At 50.2% G+C, this 26,757-nt stretch overlaps 1 protein-coding gene across 1 annotated transcript in view; it reads left to right on the top strand.

Annotated features, from left to right (window-relative positions):
• The window catches only part of PREX1 (phosphatidylinositol-3,4,5-trisphosphate dependent Rac exchange factor 1), a 207,831-nt gene that overhangs the window by 82,999 nt on the left and 98,075 nt on the right, over positions 1 to 26,757 (top strand). The window contains exons 3-5 of the mRNA XM_010383869.2: positions 981 to 1,103; positions 11,336 to 11,440; positions 20,519 to 20,620. Of these exons, the coding sequence (XP_010382171.1) occupies positions 981 to 1,103; positions 11,336 to 11,440; positions 20,519 to 20,620 (330 nt within the window). The remainder of the gene's footprint in view (positions 1 to 980; positions 1,104 to 11,335; positions 11,441 to 20,518; positions 20,621 to 26,757) is intronic.

Here is a 26,757-nt window from a genome sequence, read left to right as displayed (position 1 = left end):
GCTGAGGCAGGAGAATTGCTTGAACCCTGGAGGTGGAGGTTGCAGTGAGCCGAGTTCGCGCCACTGCACTTCACACTCCATCCTGGGTGACAGAGCGAGATTCCGTCTCTAAAAAAGAAAATAATAATTAAAAAAATACAATCATATTGTATTTTTAAATAATTGCTCATTGCGGGGGCTGTCCTATACATTGCAGGAAGGATTAATAGTATCCCTGGCCTCTGTCTATGAAACACCCCTTTTCCTCCCAATTTGTGACAACCAAAAATGTCCCTTGACAGTTGCCACATATCCCATGTGTGTGTGGCAGGGGTGGTGGGTAAAATTGCCCCTAGTTGGGAACAACTGATCAGAAGGTTAAATTCTAAAATGTAGAATTGCTGGGTCAAATTGTACTAGTGTTTTACACTTTTAGGTTGATGTGGGGAAACAGGGAATCTCATATATTGTTTGTGAGAGTTTAGGCAGCGTATTTCTAACCTCCTTCCTTACTGTGTTTTCTTCTACCACGTCGTTTTAATGGGTGCATGGAAATATACTCGTAATTTCAACATCCATCCTGTGGCTGGACACAGCAGTTGTGTCTGACTGTGATGAATGTCTGCATACTAAATGTGGAACTGCTTGCAAGACTTTGACCTTGGGAATATTATTTTATCTGAGCCTTACTTCTTCATCTGTAAATTGGGGATAATCGTAGTTTCTATCTCATGGATTTACAGTGGGGATTAGATTCCATGAATGCATGTAAAGTTCTTAACACAGAATTAGTCACTAATCCCGATGATAGTAAATAAATGTTGGCAATATTTCTGTGATTACAATGATTTCTATTAGTGGTAAACCAGTTCCGGTGGTTGAGAGTTCTTCTTTGACTACAGTGTCACCTGCACCGAGGTTTGTATTTTTTTAATGCTTGGCTTTGCTCTCCCTCCGAGCCTTGATTCACGCTGTCCCTCTGGCCTGTCTTTTCCTCACAGATCCTGTTCTCGAACATTGAAGACATCCTGGAAGTTCATAAGGATTTCTTAGCCGCCTTGGAGTATTGTTTACACCCGGAACCACAGTCTCAGCATGAACTTGGGAACGTTTTCTTAAAATTCGTGAGTACCATGCCACTGCCCCTGGTGGACTCTAGCTTTTGAGAAGTGGGCTTCTCCCTGGGTCCCTGCCCCAACCCCTTTCACCAGCTTCCTCTGTAGGTCTGTCTGGGAGACGGGGTAGCAAGTTGGGCAGGTGGGCCCAGTCTGCATCCCCGGAACTATGGGAGGTGGGTCAGGCCCAGCAGACTGTGGGCATTTTTAGTGACTCTCCTTTCCCTCAGTTTCACATAGAGGGTGGGCCCTCACTGAATGCATGTGTCCTGGAGTCCTGTGACCTCCTGGCCTGGCGGGGCCCCTCTGCCACAGTGACCATCAGAGGTAGCTAGTGGCCAAGACTTGGCATCAGACAGACCTGGGTTTGAGCAGCTCAGGTACCCACTGGCCAGTAAGGGTGTCTGATCCTTGGGTACCCCATTGGGCTGTTGTTCAGAGAGGCTGACGCTTGTTGCAGTAGCCTCTCTCTTCCTGCAGGATTACTAACGCATTTGGAATTGTGGGTGGTAGGCTGGAAGAAGGAAGGCAACTGCTTTTCCATAGCCTCTTTTTCTGTACTACCTGGGACCCCCCTCACAGATAGAAGAACTAGCCTCACGGGCACGAGATGTGAGCCAAACTCCTTTGCCTCTCTGAGCCTCTATTTCCTCCTGTGATTGCGAAGTAGGGATAGTTCCGCCTACCTCCCAGGGTTGATGGCAAGACTCAGAGGTAAAGCAATAGGATAGAGAGCCTAGAGCAGAGCTTCTCAGCTGGGGCGATTTTGGCCCCCAGGGGACATTGGACAATGTCCAGACACATTTTTGGTTGTCCCAGCTCTGGGGTGCTACTGGTTTCTAGTAGGTAGAGGCCAGGGATGCCACCAAACATCCTATAATGCACAGGACAGCCCCTACAACAGAGAATCATCTGACCTCAAATATCCATGGTGCCGAGGTGGAGAAACTTTGGTGTATCAGCACTCGGTCACTGTTCAGACTGTCATCACCATCATGATCATGATCATCATCACTAACTCACTTATCCAGGGGATCACATCTGAGTGACCAGAGCCTAAGATGATGGAGCTGTGTGACTCTGCCCTCAGAGGGCAGTGGGGGGCAAGTCTCATGTGCGATCAGGCGTGCAGAGTACCCCAGGATGCAGTCATTCAGCCAAGGGCCAGCCACTCTCTATGTGAAAGTGAGGGCAAGGAGAGCTTCTGGCCAGGCTGCTGAGCGACTCATGAACTGTGGTCCTCTCAGCAAGTTGACTGAACTTGTCTGTACCTCAGTTTCCTTTTACCCTTAAATGGGGTATAAATCCGTGACATTGTGAGGATTAAGCGAGATAATACAAGGAGCCTGCTCAGTGCAGCACCTGGCACAGTAAGTGCTCAATAAAGGTCGACGTTATCTTCCTGTTCACATGGCAGATGCTCCTCCATCTTTGGAACTGGACAAATAAGAGCACAGTGGGGCGCAGGTGGGCTGGGTGCTAGCGGAGGGCATTGGGCAGAGGAGGGACGTGGTCCACTTTGGGTTGCAGGGACCCTTTGGCTGCTGTGAGGGGGAGCAGGTGTGGAGGGAGAGCCGGAAGCAAGGAGACATCTAAGAGGTTACCCTGCCAAGTGAGGTGACAGTGCCTCGGACCAGCATGGTAGCAGTGGAGGTGGTGAGAAGGGGCAGGTGGCCACAGTGGTTCAGTAAAGGTGTTTGAATAGGAAAATGAAAAGAATGGGAGGGACAGTCTTCCCTTCGGGTTCAGAGGAGACAGGAAGTGCTTTTTTCTCTGGAGCCAACAGCCAACGTTCAAATCCCTGTTCTACTGCTCGCCAGCCCAGTGACCTTGGGCGAGTCCTTTCACCTCTCAGGACCTCAGTCTCCAACTCTGTAAAATGGGGGTAATGACAATACCTGCTCCAGGGGGCTGTCATGAGGATGAATGACCTGACTCAGCACCGAGCCAATGCCGTGTGTCAGCTGTGGGTGTTATTCCGGCCTGCTTCCTGGAAGGCATGGCCTTGGGGCTGGCTGTGACGTGATGATCTGAGCTTGGGCAGGATTGTCTGTACTTAGCAAAAGTGGGAGAAAGGATCCTCAAGGTGCACTATCCAGTTTGCCAAAAGCCCCGGCCCTCCTCAGGCCTTTTGGCTTCTCTGCCTGAGTCCCAGAGGCTGTGGGGAAGTGGGTTTAACTCGCTTGTCAGAGAGGAGCCCTGGACCTTGAGGACACAGTGGGGCTATTCTTACCTCTCTCTGTAGGATTCCTGACTTGCTCAGAGATACAGCAGAGGGCTGGGGGGCTAGGGGTGGGAAGTTCAGTGTGCATGAAGCAACCTCTTTTCCATGTCCTCTCTTCTGCTACCTGGGACCCTCCTCATGTAGCCTCATCAAACTAGGTACCTGGTGAAGGCTGCACTTGCCATCAGAGTCATGACATGTGGAGGGTGGACATTTAGGCCTTTGTGGGAGGATGTTCTGGGCTGGGTTCTTGCTGGTGTCCTCCCTAGGCCTGGGAGATCAAGCATTCTAGAGCCCAGCTGCCCGACTTTGCATCCTAGCTCTGCTACTTCCTTGCTCTGTGATCCTGGGAGAATGACCTTACCTCTCTGTGCCTCAGTTTTCTCATCTGTAAAGTGGGTATCACAAAACTCACCTTCTAGGGCGGTTGAGAGAATGAATGACGTTGGTAGAGCCTGGCACATAATAAGTGCCCAGGAATTGTTTCTCACTTGGGTTATGTGCACATCTGTTCATGTGATCCAGCGCTTTCTGGAACCTCCCAGTCTTCTCTGGAGTGTGACTTTGTGCAGGGTCCCCAGGCCTGGGATCACTGGACCCCATTCCAGGTGATTTATCATGAGCCCCCCTGCACCTCAGCGGGGCTCCTGTCCTTCCAGCCTCACAAAGCTGCTATGATGCCCAGGTGCAAGGATGCATGTAGGAGGCTTTGACAGAGATGAAGTATTTTGGAGATTGGTTCTCCCCTGAGCCACCAGAGAGAAACATCAGTCAGGTCTCTTCAGCCCCCGTCCCGGCACCCTCCAAAGGTTCCTGCGTCATTGGAATAAAATCCCCACACTCCGCCATGCCCTGTCCATTCCTTGGAACTCACTCCCCTGGCTCCAGCCACACAGGTCTCCTCGCTGTCCCAGAATAGGGAGCCCATTCCTGCCCCAGGCCACTACCTCTACTGGACCAGTTCCCTCAGACATCCCTGCGGCTCTCTCCCTCCTTGCCTTGAAAGCTTTTCAGAAATGCCGTCTTCTCCGCGAAGGCCTCCATGCCCTTCTGTTTAAGTTGCTGCACTCCTGTCCTTCCCTGCCCCTCCCCTGCTCTTGTCATTCTCAACAGAACGGTCCGCATCGCCCTTTGACACATCGGATCTTTTGCTCCTTTTTGCTTATTGTCTGCTCTCCCTAGAATGTAAACAACACGAGGACAGGGACTCTGTCATGCTCGCTGTTCTGTCTGCATCAGAAAGATTCCAGCCCCTTAGCCGGGCATGGTGATGTGTGCCTGTGGTTCTAGGTACTTGGGAGGCTGAGGTGGGAGGATTACTTGAGCCCAAGAGGTTGAGACTGCAGTGAGTTGAGATCAAGCCACTGCACTCCAGCCTGGGTGACAGGGTAAGACATTGTCTGAAAACAAACAAAACAAAACAAAACAAAAAAAATCCAGCCCTGAGCTCACTTGTCCTCTGGACATGCGAGCAAACTGAGAGAAAGGTTAAGCTCAAGGTCACAACTGTGCCAGCCGCAGAAGTGGGCTTTCGACCTTCCTAAGGGCTAAGCCAGGGTTCCTCAGTTCATTAGCTTACGTGCTAAGTTTGGAATTTCAGCTATATCTGAGTATCCTTTGTAGTATTACTTGTTTAATGCTTTAAAAAATTGATTCACTTAACACAACTTCAATAAACTTATTTAAAAAGAGAAGTTTGCATCATCATTGAAAATAGAAAATGAGTGCTGTAAATAGAAGGTAATTGTCAAAATAAGTGCGGTAGAAACCAAGCGGTGTTACCGCATTCTATCTAGAAACTATTAACTGCTTGAGCCTCTCAGCCTGAGGCTGGTTACATCACACCAGCTAAGACCCTCCTTGAGCTAACCGGACCTATTGAAAAAGGAGCCAGCGTTCTCAGTGTGTGATCCAGTGTTTTTAATTTAAAATCATCTTTTTAATTAAAAATTAAAATCATCACGCCTCTTCCTGCCTGCTCACGGAGGACAGGCTGAGTCAGTCTGTCTCAGGAGTTTTGAAGGCCGCCCCTCTGTATGTTGGGTTTCTGGAAGCTGGCGATTTGCACACAGGTGGCCTCTTGGAAGCAGCTAAAGGAGAGGTTGCGGAGACTCCACCCCAGCTGCTGATAGTCCCATCTGGAAAGAACTCTGGAACTAGGATAGCTCTTCAGATTACGCACAATTGTAGCAAGTGGGCAAGGCCTTTGCACCCTCATTGCCTGGTGGGCTGTCCTCAGGAGTGGGTGTACCACTGCAGACAGGCAGCCCTCTTAGGCTGAAGGCAACTCCAGGGAAGGGCCTTAGCTAAGGGTCATTGTCAGCCCCCACTCCCAGCACCTGGGGTAAGGGGCATCTCTCTCTCTCCGTGACAGGCATTTGAGGAGTGCACCATGGCATCCACTGCAACCCCAAAGGAAAAGCAGGTCTCAATTTTTCCTTTCCACTCTCCTTCCCCGGCTTGTTTACTCCATTTACTCCCTGCCTGGAAACATTTTCCCATGGCCATGGCAGCATCTGGGCTGGTGAGATGCTAATTGGGAACAGAGCTCTGTAGACAGGCTCTCCAGGAGAGGAAGGGGCCCTGGCCCACAGTCCAGCCCACTAGTGCCACCTAACTGAACAGATGGAGGAAGAGTCCCTAACCCCTGTTCCCCAAAACCCAACCAGTAACTACTGAGTTTATCATAAACTAGCACTGAGTGGACATTTTCTTTGCACTGGGTCCTGTTCTCTGTGCCTTACAGATATGCATTCATTAAAACTTCACAACAGTCTCTAAAGGTGGTTACTATTATTGTACCCATTTTACAGATGAGGAAACCAAGGCCCAGAGAGATTAAGTTATAAAGCAAACTTACCGAGCTAGGAAGCATCAGAGCCAGGATTTGAGCTGACACATTCAGGCTGTAGAGTCTGTGGTTTTCACTGTCTTATGTGATAAGGTCTCCTGAAATACATACTAAGCATCTCCTGTGTGCCAGGCACTGCACTAGACCCTGGGGATGCTGTACTAAATAAGACAGACTTGCTCCCTGCTGCCACACTGCTCGTAGGTGGGTGAAACAGAGGGTAATTTAACTGGTTAGGTCATTTCAGATGCCAGTGCAGACTGTGAAGAACGTAAAATGCAGATGTGGTGAAGAGTGACTCTGCCTGAGGTTGCTTTCAATCAGGAGGTCAGGGCCAGGGCTGCCACATTTAGCAAATGAAAACAAAGGACACCCAGGGAAATTGGAATTTTAGGTAAACATCAAGTAATTTTTTTAATGGAAGCATATCTTATGGAATATTTGAGACATACTAAAAAAAAAAACATGTATCTGAAATGAACATTCACCTGGGTGTCCTGGGTTTTATTTTGTATCTGGCAACCCAAGGGTGGGATGGCCTTTCTGAGGTGGTGAAATGGGATGATTTTGGGGAGGGTGATCTGGACTGAGGGGAGAAAGGGCGGAAGCCCTGAGCTAGGAGCAAGCTTAGCTCATTTGAGAGAAGAAGGGAGACCAGTGTGACCAGAGCAGAGTGAGTGATGGAGAGAGTTTGAGGGTGTCATAGTGGGGGCAGGACAGATCCTGTAGGGCTTTGCGTGCCAAGGTAAGGACCATAGATCTTATTCTGAGGCAGTGGAAGCCACTGCAGGTTTTAAGCACAGGAGTAGTGTGGTCTGATTTATGTTTTAACCCCTCTCTCTCCGCAGCTGTGTGGATGGGTAAATAAGTTGAGGAGACTGTTGAAAAATTGAGACCTGACTCTCACTTCTCTTCTCCCCGTTGGAGGATATGTTTGCATGGGCCAGCTCCTTCCCTTTTCTGGGTCTCAGTCTTGCTGGCTGTGAAATGAGTGGTTTGGAGCTGATGGTCCCTGTGGAACCACTGTCACCTGGGTATCGTGGACAGCAGCTGCCACCTCTCACAATCCTTGAGCCCTTCCTGGGGGTGAGCTCCCCTCCCCTGGCTGTCTCCAGCTGGCAGCTGTCCCCTTCTCCCCCTTCTCACCCCAAACCCACAGCCACATGTTGCGCACCCACTACATCTGTGTATGCACAACTAATTGTCCGTTTCTTCCTGGCAAAGCAATCAGAGCCCCATGTGGGGCCCCTAGGAGGAAATGGAACACTTGGACTCTGAGCTGTCAAGAGCAGCGTTTCCATATTTGCAGAGTCTCAGGCCTGCGATGCAGCTAGGGTCAGGCTGGATGAAAGGACACGGGTGTGATTGAACTGGGCACGGTGCTGCAGAGGGGATGTTGTCCTTTGCTAAATTTAACTTCTCCAAGCCTCAAGCCCTGGGCCCCTGCCCTTCCCACAGGCTGAAGGAGAGGAAAACACTGCAGACTGTGTTGTAGAGGGGGCTCAGGGGATGAGGAATGACAAACCAGTGGTGAGCTTGTTACTTACTCCCTCTCCCGCACCTGTGGCAGACATAGCTAATCAATCACAGCATTCTGCCTCTGGGCTTCCTGTGGGACCCCAGAATCCTCCTCACTAGTGTTCAGTGACTGGGGTTGGCATGTGGGAAGAAACCAATTTGTCCCTGCTTTCTGGCCCAATCCCTTGCCTTCATCTCTGTGGAGATGGACAGAGAGTCCCTGTCACCTCACTAAGATTTGGGTCTATGTATTTCATTTTCTCCCTTTCAGAGTGTGCACATATCAAAACTGTCTTTGCTGTACGTGACAGAAACACCAATTCAGATAGGCTTAAACAAATCAAGGACTTTACTGATGCATGTCAGTGAAATTGTTCAGGAGTGTAGGTCAGCTTCAGACATAGCTAGATCCAGGACTCCGTATGATGATTTCAGGACCAGGTCTTTCTCTGATCTCAGGCTCTGCTTTTATCTGTGCGGTGCTGATTTCACTCTTGGAGAATGGGAGAGGCTTATGGGGTGCGTGCCTCGCATGGTGGCAGGGGTTCAATAGCAGCTCAAAGAGAGTTTCTCTTCCCAGTGATTCTAGCATGAGTCCTTGCGGACTCTCGCGGCCCAGCTTGGGTCACATGGCCACTGTTATTAGGACGGGGAACTCTGATTGGTTTTGCCTGGGTCATGTGCTCACTTGTGGTTCCTGGGGTGGGGTGGAACCAGCTTGGGAAGAAGCACGGAGCTGGTCTGAGGGGCCCTTGGCCTCTCTTAGTTCCTCCTTCTGTTTTCTTGCTTTCATTCATCAAATAGTCATGATACCTGCTCTCTGCCAGTGGCTGCTGACCCCATTGACATCACAGCAGTGACCTCAACAGATGCAAACGCTGTCCCCATGGAGATGACAGTCCCAGGAGATTCAGGGGAGAAGGACAGTGCACAAATGAGAAGTAAAACATCCTGGGGTCAGGGACCAACATAATTCCCAAAATCTGCCTGGGACCCTCCCAAGGCTTTCCCTAAACCCACAAGTCTATCCGCTACCACCTTCCTCCTGACTCTGCCTGTCTTTTTTTTTTTTTTTTTTTTGCTGTCAGAACCTTCCCACCTACCGCCCTACCCTGTCACAGACCAGTTCAATGAAAAAGATAATGAATTTTCTGAAACAATCATGCTGGTGATAATAACAACAACATTAATAAGCAATAATGATACTAGTTAATATTTAGTGAACACTGACTATGCACCGTTGCAAGCACTGTAATATAAATTCACCTGCCAATCCCCACAACACCATTATGGTAATGATATCATTGTTGTCCGTACTTTATAGATGAGAATGCAGAGGCCAAGAAATGTTACTTGTCTTGACCAAGAGCTAGTGACCAGGAGACTTGGGCTATGAACCTAGATGGTCTGGCTGCAGAACTTCTCCTTGGCACTTACAAGGTTGATGCTGATAGTGGTTGGTGAGAGTGGTCATGGGGGCTTTTAACGTCGGTGCAGGTCTTCTCTGCAGGAGCAGGTTTCCAGACAGGCCAGTTCCTGTCACCTACAACAAAATAGTTGTTCTCTTCCTCTTCCTCTTCCTCTTCCCTGCAGCCTGCATCACCACAGTCTGCAGCTGAAACCCTGATTCCATATGTGCCCAGCAGACCCTACTCACAAGGTTTTACCTATGGCTGGGTGATCCCCTGCAGCCCAGATGCCTCCTCACCCAGCCCTTTTGGCCTTGATGGCCCCTTAGGCTCATTTGAGACAAATGGAAGTAGAAAAAGGTCTGCTTGGGCAGTGTTGGGGGTGCTGGGGGTCCCCTCTTCTCCTTCCTTGCCTTGTGGTTGTGTGTGTCTTTGTGTGTGTGTGTTGGCATCTCAGTGGACTGCAGATATTTGATGAGTGAATTGTGCTTTGTGACTCAGTGCATGTGTCCGTGTGCATGCTGACGTCGGTGGTGGTGTTTGGAGCCTGTAGCTTGCGTGCTGTGATGCTTGAGGTCATTGGGTGGTTTCTTGGAGTATGCATCAAGATTGTTTGTCTTGTGGTATGTGTGTGTATATGGAGGTGCACTGTGGGTCATTGTAACATGATTTGTCTGATATTTTCCCCCATTGATCCATGTTTATTGAGTATGTTTATGTTTGTAGTAATATTTGTAGAGTACTTTGAAGTATTGTACGGTGCTTATTGTGTGCCAGACACCGTTCTACTCATTTCACATATATTATTTAATCCTCCAGCAGCGTAAGTGTTGAAGGTCAGTTATGATGTCCGTTTTGCAGATGAGGAAACCAAGGCCTAGGGAGGTAAAGCACTTGCCCAAGGTCACCCTCTACTTAGGGAACGTGGAACTGGGTTTCTGGAGTCACTCTGTGCCCTTCAGTATTCTGATGCAGTACCCTTGGGATGCAGCTTAGTCCAGATTTGTGGCTTGAGATTTGTACCCTGGGTATTTGCCTCCCACTCCCAACCCTACCCTGTGCCATGACCTTGAGCTGATGTTGTCACTGGGGTTAAGGGAGTTTGAGTCCTGGTTCTGCCACTGCACTAGCGGCGAGACCCTGGGGAAGCAACTTTTCCTTGTTTTTTTCATGGCTATGTGGGTTTCTTACAGTAGTTGCCATGTAAGGCTGTCGTGGGGAATGAGTAAGTTAACCCCCATTCCAGGAGAGCAGCATGCAGCTTGTACTGTGTGATGGGCAGTCTGTGCTACGTGCTGGGTGTGCATTTTGTGTTAGCCATCAGCACTGACCTGGGCACTTTGTGGCTCGGAGTGTCTGCTCAGACGATGCACAGGGAGCCCCCAGAGTGAGCTGGAGTGGGCTGGGGATGCCCGTTCATTCTAAACCCATCCTCCCTTCTCTTTGGTTTCCTATTTCCTGCAGCCTCCCATCGGAAGGCCATCTGGGGGCTTGTTTAGAAACAAGATGAGCTGCTTGCTGTGTGGACCCACCTCTTCCTTCCTTAGCTTGTTCGGGTCTCCTGCACACTCCCACCCCTAGCCCAGGGTTGAGGCCTTGCAACCCTTCCTCCTCCAGTGACCTCACCCACGGCATTCTTGCTTAGGGTTTGGCGGGTTCCGTGAACCATTTGGAACCAAGAATGCTCATTTGAGAGCTTCCTGCTAAGAAGGCTCCTGTCTCTTCCAGTTCCGGAAACCCTGACTGATGGTTCTGGAACTGGTGACCCACAGGTGACCTTTAGGCTGGAAAGAGTCCATCTTTGGGCTCAGGGGTGTCTGGAGGTCAACAGAGCTAGCCCCCAGCCATAACAAGTCTGACTTAAGGACTTTTATTAATTCTACCTTACAGATGAGGAAACTGAGGCACTGGGAAGTCAGGTAACCTGCCCAGGTTCACAGGAAATACAGAGCCATGGTGCAAGCCCAGGCCACTCTTCTTGAGTCTATGCTCTTGACCCCCAAGCCACACTGCTTCCCAAAAGGTTATTCAGGCTCCTGGGTGCAGACCTGGGGCAAGAGTGGAGACTGGGAAGCTGGTAGTGAGTGAAGCCGCTCTACCCGAGATTCCTCTTGCTGTAGCCTCTCCTGGGTCAGGGGAGCCCTTTCCCACTACCCTGCCAGCCCAGCGGTAGGCACATGTCAGGGAACCTGCCTTCTACCATGACCTGCCTCCCACAGGCTCTGTCCTTGTCTTGCAGAAGGACAAATTCTGCGTGTACGAGGAGTATTGCAGCAATCATGAGAAAGCGCTGAGGCTGCTGGTGGAGCTGAACAAGATCCCCACCGTGCGCGCCTTCCTTTTGGTAAGTTGACCCGTCAGCCCTGGTGCTCCCTTGCACTCGGCCTCAGCCTTGGGCATCTGGGCACAAGGGGACTTCATGCTGCCCCATGGTGCCAAATCCCTTCCTTGGCTGGGGTGATCTCCTGCCTAAAGCAGGGATCGCCAAGCCTTTTCCATAAAGGGCCAGCTGGGGAATATTTTTGGCTCTGCATACCGTACAGTTCCTGTCACCACGACTCAGCCCATGCTGTTGTAGCATGAAAACAGCCATAGAGAATGTGTAGAGGAGTGGGTGTGGCTGTGTGGCAATAAAACTTTATTTACAGAAACAAGCAGAGGGCTGTATTAGGGTTGACTTTGCCCATTCCTGGTCTAAAGTAAGGGTTCTAATAAAAATGGCAGCAAGAGTAGTAATTATTAATACTATTGTCATTATTACGATGATTATTATTAGGATTACTAGTATTTTTAGGATTATTTAATTATAAGTGAAAGAAAATCCAATTAAAACTGGCTTAAGCGGCCAGGTGCGGTGGCTCACGCCTGTAATCCCAGCACTTTGGGAGGCCGAGGTGGGTGGATCACTTGAGACCAGGAGTTCAAGACCAGCCTGGCCAACGTGGTGAAACCCTGTCTCTGCTAAAAATACAAAAAAATTAGCTGGACATGGTGGCACATGCCTCTAGTCCCAGCTGTTCAGGAGGCTGAGGCAGGAGAATTGCTTGAACCTGAGAGGCAGAGATTGCAGTGAGCTGAGATTGTACCACTGTAGTCCAGCCTGGGAGACAGAGCGAGATTTTGTCTCAAAAAAACAAAAAACAAAACCTCAAAAACTGGCTGAAGCAAAACAACAAACACCACCACCACCACAAACTGAGGGATTCACTTTTCTGGGACGTTTAAGACCTGAGAGGGCTACAGACATGGCAGAGTCTGGGTGTTCAAATGATGTCATCAGGAATGTGTGTCGCTTGACTCTCCTTTTCTCTGCTGTGGCTTCATTCCAAGGCAGGCTCTCCCCAAGTGGTAACAGGGTGGTCCCCAACAGCTCCAGGCTTATACCTTTGATAGCTGAGCAGCTCCAGGATAGCTGAGAGAACTTCCCTTTCCCTATAGTAACAGCAAAAATCCTAGGTCTGATGCTCATTGGCTAAAAACCTCATCCCTGAACCAATTGCTGTAGACAGAGTAATTGGTGGTGGTGTTCTGATTGGTCACTTCTGGAGATGGAGGATGGGGTCAGGTCTATCCATACAGTAGAGCCTAAGGGTAGAGTGGATCCCTAAAGCAGTTGGTTTGCATTTGTGGGAATACAGGTAAGTTGGGAATGGATGTTAGTCAGGAAAAACTGTAGACATCCATGATGGTGTTCCCTACACTTGTAGAGAGCCTCGCTTATGTATAAAACGGATTCTTATTTGTGACCTCCTTTGAGCCTTTCAAACCACTATCTGTTGCGTATGAGTCAAGATAAACATTTGTCTGCTTTGTCAAAGGACAGTGCTTTAAACAAGGTGGACTCTTACTTCTCCCTCTTGTTAACAGTGTGAGTGCAGACTGTCTGGGGCTGGTATAGTGGCTCCAGTGTCAGGGGCTAAGGCCCTAGGGTATGGTGCTCATTGACCTGGTCTCAGATGACCTTTGACTACATCCCAATTCCGGGTGGTGGGGTGGAGGGAGGGCGGGAAGGAGAGCATACCCTTCTCATTTTCAGGGCGCCACAGGAAGCTGCACACATCTCCTCCCCTCACGTCCCATCGGCCGGCACTCAGCCACATGGCCACCCCTAGATCCAAGGAAGGCTGGGAAATATAGGCTTTATTCTGGGCAGCCATGTGCCCAGCTAGAAATGTGATTGCTGTGGAAGAAGAATACATTAGGGGACACTGCATAGCCTTTGTCACAGGTGATTTTGATGACTTCACAATATTAAGTGACTTTCTAGGGGTCCATCCTAGAAAAGTGGTTGAGCTTATCCTGGGTTTCAGTCCCAGTCTTTCACCTCTGAATCCCTTCTCATTTGGTCACAGGCATCTCTTCCCCCATACAGTTTGTTCTCCCAACAGCACACACCGAATTCAGCACATAAAAGTAGAACAATAAGCTAACATAACATACAGAGTGTGAACCACATTCCTACAGTGCTAAACTATAAAATAATATTCCTAATTGCACTTTTCCTTCACGCACAGTCTCCAACAAAGTGTTTCCAGAATTTCGATTCCAAATGTATGTTTCCTTCACAAGTGAGTTCATGTTGCTTGGCCCAGCTCCAGTGAACATCTGAGGAAGGGCAAATTGGCGGACTGATTTACTGATTTCCATCTTTCTCCCAAGTGAATTAAGCTTTCAGCACTGTTGCTTTTCATAGCCGGTATCTACATCTTCACATTTCTGTGTTTGCACTTATATTCATAAAATAGTCTGGGCAGAATGCAAAGACGAAGTCACGTTAGTGCAAACCCCACATGGACAGAAATGGCCATGTCTGCAGTGACCTGTCGACTTGCAGGCAGCACTACCCTGCGACAGTCCCTGCTGCCCAGGCTCTGGGCTCCCTGGCTGAGGGTCCCACCCTCTGAGGGTATTCCCTCAGGTTCAGCTGGGTCCTGGGAAGCAGAAATATGTGGGAAGGGTGTGGGAAGGGAAGGGAAGGGCTGAATTTTCTTTCTCTTTCTTCCTTGCCCTGCCCTGCCCTGCCCTGCCCTCCCCTTCCCTTCCCTTCCCTTCCTTCTTTCCTTTTTTTCCTTTCTTTCCCCCTCCCTCCCTCCCTCCCTCTCTCAAGCAGTCTTTCTGGTGGGTCACACTGCCCTGTTCCTAGCAGCAGCTGGGTGGGCCGGGCTGGGCAGGGGAGGATGCGTGGGGTGCCAGCACATGTGCCATCTGTCTCCCTCCTTGCTGGCGTCTCCCAGCTTTTGGCCACCTGCAGAAGAGCTGTCTTGAGTCTGTTATGGGACATTAAGGCTTTGGGAACAGACAGAATCTGGTTTTCCATCCACGTTGTGCTGGGCACCAGCTGAGTGATGGAGACTGGTGGAGCAGTGGCTTTATTTTTCTCTGCCTCAGTTTTCTTGTGTGTAAAATGGGGATGATTTTTCATTTACTCATCCAACAACTTCTTACTAAGCACTTATCATGTGGTAGGGATCATTCTAAGGCCTAAAGATCCGACAGTGAACAAGGCAAGAAAAGTCCCTGTTCTCATAGAGTGGCTATTCTAGTTGGGGGAACTTCAATGATAATGTGATGTTAAATTCTCTGGAGGATGTAAAATAAGGGTGACAGGATGTTTTGAGGGAGTTAGGGTGGTGGCTGCCGTTTTAGATTGGTCTTTGGGAAAACTGCATCTTACGTAACATGTAAGCAGAGATGTGGATGAAGTGAAGGAGAGAGAGAGAGGCAGAGGCTATGTAGCATTTCAGAGAGATAGACGACCTGCATGTGCAAAGGCCCTGAGGTAGGATTGTGTTTGAGGAATTGCAAGAAAGCCAAGGGAGACCAGAATGAAGGTCATAAGAGAAAAAGCAGGAGGAGATGAGGTCAGAGAGATTGAAAGAAGCCAGATGATGAAGGAGCATCTAGTCAATGGAAAGAGTCTGACATTTTTTGTTTTGTTTTGTTTTTGTTTTTTGAGATAGGATCTCACTGCATCACCCAGGCTGGAGTGCAATGGCACCATCATGGCCCACTGCAGCCTTAACATCCTAGACTCAAGCCATCCTCCCATCTTAGCTTCCTGAGAAGCTGGGACTATAGTGTGCACCACTATGCCCAGCTAATTTTTAAATTTTTTTTTGTGGAGTTGGGGTCTTGCTATGTTACCCAGGCTGGTGTTGAACTCCTGGGCTAAAGTGATCCTCCTGCTTTGGCTTCCCCAAAGTGCTGGGAGTACACTCCCAGGTGTGAGTCACTCTGCCCAGTCCAAGTATGAGATTTTAAAAAAGCTTTTTAATTAAAGTGTAGCATCCGTGCAGTAAGTGCACCTCCAGGGTGACGAATGCTTACATATGTCTATAGCATGGAACCACCAAGTTCGAAGAACATTCCCATCACTCCAGAAGGTTCCCTCTTGCCCCTTTCCAGTCATGGCCCCCAGACCTCCAGAATCCCTCTGCTAGTTTCTCTTACCAAAGCTTAGTTTTGCCTATTCTAACATCATCTGTGAACGGCATCATTCAGGATACGGTGTGTGTGGCCGCTTTTGTGCAGCATGATGTCTGTGGGATCGCTCTGTGGGATCCCTTCATGTTGGAGCTCATGGCATTGCCTTAGAGAATGTTCCGTTTTAGGCTGGGCACGGTGGCTCAAGCCTGTAATCCCAGCACTTTGGGAGGCCGAGACGGGCGGATCACGAGGTCAGGAGATCGAGACCATCCTGGCTAACACGGTGAAACCCCGTCTCTACTAAAAATACAAAAACTAGCCGGGCGAGGTGGCGGGCGCCTGTAGTCCCAGCTACTCGGGAGGCTGAGGCAGGAGAATGGCGTGAACCCGGGAGGCGGAGCTTGCAGTGAGCTGAGATCCGGCCACTGCACTCTAGCCCGGGCGACAGAGCGAGACTCCACCTCAAAAAAAAAAAAAAAAAAGAGAATGTTCTGTTTTATTCTCAGTGGGTTGGGAAGCCGTGGGAGGGTTTTGAGCAGAGGCATGACTGGAGCTAATTTGCATGGTAAAAGGCCCCCCCTGTCAGTATCTGGGTAGAAGTGCAGGTCCAGGCCGGGCACGGTGGCTCAAGCCTGTAATCCCAGCACTTTGGGAGGCCGATACGGGTGGATCACGAGGTCAGGAGATCGAGACCATCCTGGCTAACACTGTGAAACCCCGTCTCTACTAAAAAATACAAAAAAAAAAAACTAGCCGGACGAGGTGGCGGGCGCCTGTAGTCCCAGCTACTCGGGAGGCTGAGGCAGGAGGATGGCGTGAACCCGGGAGGCGGAGCTTGCAGTGAGCTGAGATCCGGCCACTGCCCTCCAGCCCCGGCGACAGAGTGAGACTCCGTCTCAAAAAAAAAAAAAAAAAAAAAGAAGTGCAGGTCCAGGGAGGGGCTTGTTTGCATTTCCTAGGGGACCGGGACAATTGCCACAGATGGGGTTGCTTAAAACAACAAAATTGATTCTCTCTCAGTTTTGGAGGCCAGAAGTCTGAAATCAAGGTGTCAGTGGGTGCTCCCTCCTGGGGCTCCAGGGAAGGATCTTGTCTAGCGGCTGCCAGTGCTCCTTGGCTTGTGGCAGCATCGCTCCAGTCTCTGCCTCTGTCTTCACATGGCCGCCTTTTGTGTCTTTCTCCCCTCATAAGGACATGAGTCATTGGATTTAGGGTTCCCCTCTAATCCAGCATCACCTTATTTTAACTAATTACCATACATCTGTAAAGACCCGATTTCCAAATAAGGTTGCATTCTGAGGTTTTGTGGGGGCCTGGCATTTTGGGGAACACCATTCAACCGACTGCAGGGCTACTGCAATGTCCGGGCAGGAAGCGATGGTGTCTGAGAACAGTGTGGTCATGGTGGGAGAGGTGGTTGGATTCACATAGAGCTTGAAGGCCTGAGCTGACACAATTTGCCTGATCATTGACTTTGGATATAAATGAACGAAAGGAATCAAATATGACTTTAGAGTTTTGTGCCCGAGCAACTGGAAGAATGGAGTTGCATTTTCCCAAGAGGGTGCAGGCTAGGGTAGGACAGGGAAATAAACATTCCCTTTTGGATGTGTGAGGTTTAAGATACCTGCAGTACATCCAGGTGGGGCGTTGGGTGGGCAGCAGAGACTCTAGTCTGGATTTTAGGGGCTGGAGAGATAAACCTGAGTGTTTTCAATATAAGGAAAGATGGTGTTTAAAGCCAAGTCAGGCCAGGCGCGGTGGCTCACACCTGTAATCCTAGCACTTTGGGAGGCCGAGGCAGGCAGATCACCTGAGGTCAGGAGTTCAAGACCAGCCTGGACAACATGGTGAAACCCTGTTTCTACTAAAAATACAAAAAATTCGCTGGGTGTGGTGGTGTGCACCTGTAATCCTACTCAGGAAACTGAGGCAGGAGAATTGTTTGAACCTAGGAGGCGGAGGTTGCAGTGAGCTGAGATTGTACCACTGCACTCCAGCCTAGGCGACAGAATGAGATTCTGTCCAGGAAAAGAAAGAAAAAAAGCTGAGTCAGGGTGGGATCAGCCGGGGGGCAGCATGGACAGAAAGGAGGACTCAGGACAGTCCAGGAACGTGCTGCCATTAGGAGGTTGGGAAGACCATGAGGTTGACGCCTCACCTGAATCACTTCTGTGAATTTTGGGCATTTAAGGACTTCTCAGAAATTCTTCCCATAGTGCCTGAAATGTAATGAGAAGAGTGAATGCTAGCTCTGTGTGTGTTTGCCTGTTTTTTTTTTTTTTAAAGAAAATAAAGTGAAACAACAATCTAGAGTGTTTGCTGGGAAGTGTCATTGGTGGCTGTGAAAATCCTGTGAAAACTCCTTGATCCTGGACCCTTCTCTCGCCAAGCCCTGGGGGCTTCTAGAAAGCACTTCCCCACCCCCAGGCACCCTGCACTCTGCCCAGAGCTGACATCACCAGGGCAGCTTGTGGCAAGTGCTGGCTCCTAGGACAAAGGCCTGAGTGTGAGCAGCGTGGGGCCCGGCATCTCCCAGCTGCCGCAGCCTCAATCCCCCATCTGTGCCGGGGTAAACATGGGTGGGGGCCATTCAGCTCAGCTAGAGCTGGGACCTGGGGTCCCCAGAATTCTGCTTCTCCAGGCAGAGCCTATTGTGATCCCTAAGAGGCAGTGGAGGGAGCTCTGAGACTTGGGCCAGCTCTTTGTGCCATGGTTTCCCCGTGTGTGGTAGGGGACAGTGGTCCATGCTTATTTCCTTAGGCTTTTGGCATGAACTTTGTGTGTATGTGAAGCACGAGGCACAGTGCCTGGCACATGGTGGGCACACGGTATGGGTTCTTACGGTCTTATTTTCACTTGAATATAAGCAGGGAATTTGTTTCGTTGGGCAGCCCCCCTGTGCTTGGAACTGTGCACAGCACACAATGTGTGTTTGTTGAATGAATGAATAAATGATAGGATGGGGATCCCTTTTCCCAAGAGTCTGGATTCATTTCCAGTTTGCCAGGGTGGTGTCAAGGAGGAATGGCTGGATGCGCTGGTGGGTTGTTCCTTCATTAGTTAGTTGGTTAGTTCATTCACTTACACATCATGGGCACATAGTAAGCCCGAGGGACCCAGGACTGTGAGGGGCATGGCAGGGAAACACCGCAGAACTCATGGTTCCTGCCAAACAAAAACAGATTCTTCAGTTGGAGCAACAGTGCCTGTAATGTGATTGAGAGCCCCATGGAACAAATGGCCACCTATGGAGGCTCCAGGAGGAAGAAGTCTTGGGAATTGAGGGCAGGTTGGGTGGCTGGGCTGGCCTTGGTGCATGGGTGGGCTTGGGGTAAGGGCACACGGGCATCATGGTTTCAATCCCAGATTCTGTATCAACCCGCCTGGCTCTAGGTCCCAGTTCTGTGACTCACTTTTCTAGGGTCCTCTCAAACCCCAGGGGTCTAAGCTGTGAAATGAGAATAATCATAGTTTTCAGTTCATAGGGTGGTTGGTGGTCAGGAGCCCTAGAGGCCTGCTGGAAACATGATTAGCTCTTGGTCAGTGTTCCTGATGGATGATGGTAGTATTATTATTATTTTTATTATTATTGGGGAAGAGAACACATTCCAGACAAGAGACATGGAATGAGCCGAGAGAGGCAAGGGGGCTGCAGGGCAGAAGTATTGACATGGACGACACTGAATTGATTCATGCGGGCAGGAGCTTGTGGGTGAGTGTGGGAGTTAGGGTAACGGTATTCCATTCCTAAGAGAGCTGCACTTTTTAACTCTGCAAGCCAGAATAGAGGTATGCATATGACAGAATCACGTACACTCCTCCCAGGTAAAGAACTAGAACATTTTCAGTAACAGATGAAGATTCCCAGTTCACTTTCCAACCCGAAACTCTCCCTCCACAGAGGGAACCCCCGCTGGAATTGGGTGCATTCCTTTAACACGCATGTCTTTATATTTGACCTCATACATGCTTTCCATAAACAGCACCTAGTTTTATGTTCCATGTCTTTAAAAGATTTCTTTTATTTATTTATTTATTTATTTATTTATTTATTTATTTATTTGAGACGGAGTGTCGCTCTGTGGCCCAGGCTGGAGTGCAGTGACCGGATCTCAGCTCACTGCAACCTCCGTCTCCCGGGTTCATGCCATTCTCCTGCCTCAGCCTCCCGAGTAGCTGGGACTACAAGCGCCTGCCACCTCGCCCGGCTAGTTTTTTTTTTTTTGTATTTTTTAGTAGAGACGGGGTTTCACTGTGTTAGCCAGGATGGTCTCGATCTCCTGACCTTGTGATCCACCCATTTCGGCCTCCCAAAGTGCTGGGATTACAGGCTTGTCCACCGCGCCCGGCAAAAGATTTCTATAAATGGTTTCATATTGTACATATCCTTCTTTGTTTTGCACAAGAGTATATTTTTGGGGTTCTCCCGTGTTGCTACTCGTGTCCCTGGTTATCTCATTTTCACTGCTATATAGCTAGCTACCGTTGTATAAATCTGCGCAAACAGACTGAAACAAAAATGCAGATGTTTCCATTCTCAGGTGATGGATATTTAGGTTGCGTCCCATTTTTTACTGTTGTAAACAAGGCTTTTTGAGTCTCCTGGTGTGTATATGTGAAAGCTTCTCTAGAAAAGGAATGGGTGAATTTTTCTGCAAAAGGCCAGATAGTCAGTATTTTCGGTTTCTCCGCTATACAGCCTTTTTTTCAACAACTCAGCTCTGCCTTTGTAGCTTGTAGGGGGCCACAGACAGTGTGATGGATGTGGCTGTGTTTCTAATAAAACTTTACCAAAATGGGGAGTAGGCAAGATTTGGCCCACTAGGCTGTGTGTTGCTTGTACATGATACACATTTTCACTTATCCTAGGGGGTGCTAAATTGCTTCCCAAGTGATTGTAGCTGTGCTCTGAGAGCGTTTCCCATGGTTGAGGGTGGCCATGTCCCTGTGCTCTCCTTGGTGGGTTTCATGAAGGTCTCCTGTCCCTTTGCAGAGCTGCATGCTTCTGGGAGGCCGGAAGACTACGGACATCCCTTTGGAAGGCTACCTGTTGTCTCCCATCCAGAGGATCTGCAAGTACCCGCTCCTTCTTAAGGTGAGACTTTCCCATATTTGAAGTGACAGAAAACACGTTGACTTCAGCATAACATAAAATTTGTTAGTTCAAGTATCTGAGAAGTCTAGCAGCAGTACCAGCTTTGGGCTGGGCTGGATTTAAACCAGGACCTTGCCTCTTTCTCTCTTGTTCACTCTGCTTTGCACCGTTCAGGCTTATTTTCAGTATGGCAGCAGGTAGGTGGCTGTGGTTCTCCTGGCCTCACATCCTCTCAAGTTTAAGGTCAGTGGGAAAGAATGAACCTCTCTACTAAGAGCTGAGGAAAGTCCTGAGATTCCTTCTGTCTTTGGCCATCTGCGGCCAGGGGAGGGTCATATGCCAAATGGTTTGGGCCCGAGTCATGTGCTTTGACCTGGACCAATCACATGAAACCTTTGCACGTATCATTTATCATCCTCCAGTCAGCTTAGACCCGTGCTTTACCCCTGAACCAATCACCTGTGCTTTACCCCTGAACCAATCACTATTGCTGTGCTCTGATTAGCTGAGACATGGTCCCACACTCCACTCTGATCCAATGACAGCGAGCAGGGCAGTGTTGTATTCTGATTGGCTGAAACCTGGATCAGGTGCTGCACTCTTGAACCAATCATTCTGAGCAAGAGAATTCTAATTGGCTCAGACTTGGGTCATGTGCTCCAACCTTGAACCAATTACTGGGTCCCACAGGCCATGAGTGAGGACAGGTGAACCCCACCTGCCCAACCTCTGAGCTGTTTGTGGAAGGCAGGGTGAGGGCAGGCGTAGGCATTGACTGGGCAAATGCAGCCATCCATACACTTGCTGTTTCCTTCCCTGCCACCAGCCCTGGCTTTGTCTTGGCTCGGCAAAGCAGGGAAGGTTTGCTGCTTGTGTGGGAATGGAGAAGTCTTGATTCTAGGCTTCATGCTGGCTGCTGGACAGTTCCTGAGCCCGTGGAATGGCTCTTCCACCTTCCTCTGTTCTCAGCCCGGAGTTTCAGCCCTTGGAAATGGCTGAACAAATGGCTGTTGGCTGGAGCCTGTCCTGGCTCTGTCCTGAAGGCAGCTGTGTTCCGGGTTCCCCGGGGGATTAATTTGGCTGGTGGGGCCTCATTCACACACCTGCTTACAGGGGCCTGTGTATTTTTGCTCCATGAACTGGAAGCAAAAGGGGAGGGGAAGAGTATCAGGGCATTCTTCATCTTGGTTTTCTGCTGGAGAAAGTGGGTGATGCTGGAGCCTCTGAGCTGGTCCAGACCCTGGGGCCATCAGCTCTGCCCACGAACACACACCTTTGCCGTGCACACCCACGGGGATGGACAGACGCAGCTCTCCCATGCCTCCTTTGGTCTGCTCCTGCTGTTGATCTCTCCAGCAAACTCGAAAGGAACTTCAGCACTTGTTCTTGCCATGGCTTTGATCCCTAAATAGATCTTGGAAATGCTGTAGCTCAGGTCTTCACCTGGGTGTGGAAGAAGCTTCGGGTGAAACTTGTAAACTGGTAGCCTGTGGACCAAATCGGTCCTGCAGATGTGCTTCGTGTGATCTGTGTGGTGTGTCTTTCAAACTCGGATTAGCTGCCAGCATTAAGAGACAGTGTACTGTAGTGGTTAGAGACAGGGTTGACAAAACTGTGGCCTATGGGCCAAATACAGCCCATGGCCTGTTTTTGTATAGCCTGTGAGCTAAGAATGGTGTTTACTCTTTTTTAAAAAGGGTTGTTCAAACAAACAAGCAAAACCCCAGAAGAATATGTAGCAGAGAGTGGATGTGGCCAGCAAAGCCTACAATATTTACCATCTGGCCCTTTACAGCAAAAATGTGCTGACCCCTGGGTGAGAGCCAGGCGTTGTAGCCATAAGCAGTCTGGGTTTGGATTTCTCTGTCATTTACGAGTGTGTGACCTTGGGCAAGTCACTATCCTTCCGTGTGCCTCAGTTTCTCACTGAAACATAGGGTTTGTGTTAATGGTACTTATGGGGTTGTTATGACAAGTAAGCATGGACTTAGTTCTAACAGCAACTCAGCAAGGTAGGCACTGTGATTAGCCCCCTTTTGGAGATGGGGCAACTGAGGCACAGAGGAAGGAAGTGGCCTGTCCAAGGCCACATAGTAGGTAAGCAGTAGAATCATGATTAGAACCCGGGCGTTCTGATTCCAGAGGGCCACCCCTACCCATATGGCTCTACTGCCTGTTGAGAGCATTTTGGGAAGTTAAACTGCCAGAGTGCCGGAGTATTAGCAATGCTGCCCTCTCAGTTCCCTAAATGGGGTCTAAGGTCGGTGGCCCTGTGTTTTGAGACTGGTCTCCTTCTTCTCTGGGTTTCAAAACCTTGAACATCTGACCCATGAGAAGAACCAGCAGCCATAGCCCAGAGCCTGAACTGAGGTTTGGTTTCTGGATCTTGCGAAAGTCTGGGTTCCAGCAGGCCCTTGGAGCTGCAGCTTCCGTGACATATTTTAACACACGGTGTGGCTGGACCTGTGTGTACTGTGGACTCTAAGCTCAGTGTGAGGCCCGGGCATTTCTGAGGCCTGTTCGCATCTCCCCAGGCGCCAGAGTTTGGTCTGGTGGGATTCCTGGGCTCTGGATTCCCGGGAGAACAGAGAGAGGGCAGGGGCAGAACCGCCCGGCGACCCGTGGAGGAAATGGCCCGCAGGAAATGGCGATGCGGTGGCCGCGGTTCGCTGTCCTGGCCAGATGGCTGTTTACCCTGCCCGCTTGCGCTTCGTGGGGGCACGCCTTGTTTCCTTGGTCTCTAGCTGTGTTTATCAAGTAGGAGATTGCAGGGTGGGGGGTGCTGTTTAGGAGAGAACAAGCAAGGCCTTAGACTCCCGTTGGGGCCATGCCTTGCTCCCTGCCTGACAGAACTGCTCAGTGTGCCCGGCCTTTGGCACCAGAGCGGGAATATTTGCATCAGCAAACACCCGGGGCTGAGGGGAGTGCTGTCCCCCGGCCTCCGGAGTTCCTCCTTTCTGTCACATTTTCCAGTGGATTTTCAAAGATGATCCCATGAACTTGAAGCAGCTGAGCTCAACCCCTCAGCCCACCCCCTCTGGCTTCTCCAGATTCCGATGCCCTTGCAGGGGTCCCCGTGGCCCTCTGAGTCCCCTTGTTTGAGCTGAACTCCCACTTGGGGTGGGCACACAAGGTTGAGGAGCCTGGGTAGGAAGAGGGAAGAGGCAAGAATAAAAGCCTTTTTGGGAACAGCCCCCAAAAGCTGAACTTGAACATTGCCTAAGAATAGCCGGAACATTCTATCTCGACTCTTCAGCCCGGGCGCGGGATAGACAGTTGGCATTTCAGGCTTTGTTGGCTTTTCCGTTCACGTTGCCAGGGAGATGATTCAGGTTTGGGGTGATGCCCCTGGTGCACAGCTGGCAGGTGCCTGGTGGGGGCCCCGACTGTCACTGATCCTCTTAGTTATTTTCTGGTGATGCACACATCTGTGTTGCTGCTCGCTCTTCACAGCTGTGAACAAGACAGACCCGGGCCCTGCCCCTTGGAGCTTCTAGCCTTGGGCTGGGCCCTGCAGGGACTTGGAGTGTGTGGCAGGGGCAGGGGCCATCCTGGGGCCGACTGCAGGGGGCACATCCTGTCTCAGGGGGCAGCTGCCACCTTTGCCCCCAGCTCTCCGGCCACTTGCTCTTGGTCTCCTCTACTGCTTCCTCATCTCTGGGGCCTCTGAGGAGAGATGGGCCCCAGGCTTAGTCCTTAGGCCGTTTACCCATCTAGACTTGCTCCTGTGGTGGCCCTTATCCACTCTGTGGCCTTTTTAAAACAAAGTATACTCAAGGGTTGTGCAACTATTACCACAATAATTTTAGAACATTTCCGTCACCCCCAAAAGAAACCCCAGACCTATAAACGCTCACTGCTCATCCGCCCCTCCTCCGGCCCCTGCTGGCCACTCGTCTACTTTCTGCCTCTGTCAGTTCTTCGCCTATTCTGGATATTTCCTCCAAGTGGAATCACACAGTGCTGCTGTTTCGTGCCTGGCTGGCTTCGCTTAGACTCATGTCCTCAAGGCTCAGCCACATTGGAGCGTGTCGGTGCCTCCTTCCTTTTTGTGGCTGAATCATCTTCCGTTGTGTGGCTGGACCACGTTGTGTTTATCCACTCATTAGCTGATGGACATTTGGGTCGTTTCCACTTTCTGGCTATTGTGAGTCACGCTGCTCTGAAGGTTCCTGTATAGGTTTTGTGTGGACATTCCCATGGCCTTAAAGTCCATCTGCATGTGGATGACTTCAGCCTGGACCTCTCCCCTAGACCCTGGACTTGTCTTCCTGCCCGTTGAGTTTCTGCATTTGAGTGTCTGGCAGGCATCTCTTGTCGAGCATACTCATGCCTTTCCCCAGACCACCTCCCCACCAACCCCTCCATCCCCAGCTCAGCAGACAGTCCCTCTGTCCTTCTGGTTGCTCAGGCCAAACCTTGGGATTACGTTTGGTGTCCCTCTTTCCCCGCCCCTATGTCTCGCCATGAGGAGGTCCTGTCGGCTCTGCTCTCAGACTTTGTCCAGAGTCCAGCTGCTTCCGAATGCCTTCAGTCCCTGCGTGCTGGGCCACTGCCACAGCCCCAGCCCCAACCGGCCTCCCTGCCTCTTCTTGTCCTCTGCAGGCTACTCCCAGCTCAGCAGCTAAACCGAAGTCAGTTCATGTCACTCCTCCCCAGACGATCCTCCCAGGGCTCTCTGCTCACTCCAAATAAGGTCCAAGTTCTTTGCCATTGCCATCTGCAAGGTCCTACGCGATCTCACCCATGATCCTCTCTGACCGTCTCTGCTCAGCCAGGCTTGCTTCCTGAAGCTCTGTGAACACAACAAGCAGGTTTCTGCCTAAGGGCCTTTGCACTTGCCCTTTCTTCTGCCAGGACATTTTACCCCATGTCTCCTGAGACGCGTTGCTCATCTTTGTCAGGCTTCTGCTGCTCCAGTGCCTCCCGCCCGAGCCCTTTCCTGGCCACCTCTGCGATAGAGGAGCTGCCTCTGCCATTCTCTGTCCCCGTCACCTTGCTTTTATCTTTCTTCATAGCTGGCTCACATTCTGTCCTGGGACGCTTGGTGTCCTGATGGATTTTGTGATGTCAGCTCCTCAAAGGCAGGGATTTGGGCCTGTATCCCCAGTGCCTGGAATGGTGCCTGCACAGGGTAGATACCCCTGGTCACTTAGTGAATGTGTGGAAAGGCCACCCCTGTCTTCTTGCCAACTGTTTCTGAATCCAGAAATTGGGACTTTTATGGTGAAAGTTAGTTATGTCCAAGTATCAGCTTGATTCAGAACTTGTTAAACATTGTGGGCCCCAACAGGGCACATCCTGGGACCTGTCTGTTCAGAACAGCTGCTCTCGTGGGGTTGCGTCCAGGGATGTTTTCTGCAGAGTAGCTGCTTGGGGTAAAGCCTTGGGTCTGGTGCACAGCCGCTGGTGTCTCCTGCACCTCCCATGTCTGTCTGTGGGTGATGCAGCTGTCACCCAAGTGCGGCGCAAGGACCTTGTCATTCGGCGGCTACCTCTGTCTGCTTGGCTGGGAGGAAAGTGGCCGATACTGAGGTCAGCACTCCTGGGATGGACTGAGTGAGGTCCATTGCCAGGGAGGTGTTGACCTCAATTCTCAGTGAAGGGGGACAGCTGGGAGTGACATGTTTCCCAGAGCGTGGACGTGTGCTACTCATAGCTTTCCAGAAAATTTTAGGCGACACCAGAGCAAACTTTATGTGGGATGGGTAGGGGGGGCGGGGAGAAGCCAACATTAAAAAGCAGTGACTCACACAGTAGAATACTACTCTCTTAGCAAATGCCTTTCCATCTTCCTAGTGTCCTCCGAGAGAGCCACAGTTGATGCTGCAGTGTTTAGGGTTTTTGAAGCCATTCATTCATTCACCACCTATTTATTGAGCAACTATTATGTGTCAGGCACTGCTTGAGGTGCTAGGGGTACAAAGTGAACAAAACCAACTTGAACCCCTGTCCCCTTGGAACGGACATTCTTCTTGGGGGAGATGGTGGCAAATGAGTAAGAAATGTGTGTGCTTGTTTAGATGGAATATTTGGATGCTGCGGGAAAAATAAATATCAGGTTCAGAAGATCAGTAAGGACCAGGAGTCACTCAGGAGGTTGCAGGTTTAGATAATGTGGTCGGGGAAGGCTGGAC

This window comes from Rhinopithecus roxellana, chromosome 13 (genome assembly GCF_007565055.1).
Source record: "Rhinopithecus roxellana isolate Shanxi Qingling chromosome 13, ASM756505v1, whole genome shotgun sequence".
Classification (NCBI taxonomy): domain Eukaryota; kingdom Metazoa; phylum Chordata; class Mammalia; order Primates; family Cercopithecidae; genus Rhinopithecus; species Rhinopithecus roxellana.
Note: the sequence above shows the minus strand (reverse complement) of the source record. Positions and strands in the feature narration are given on the sequence as shown.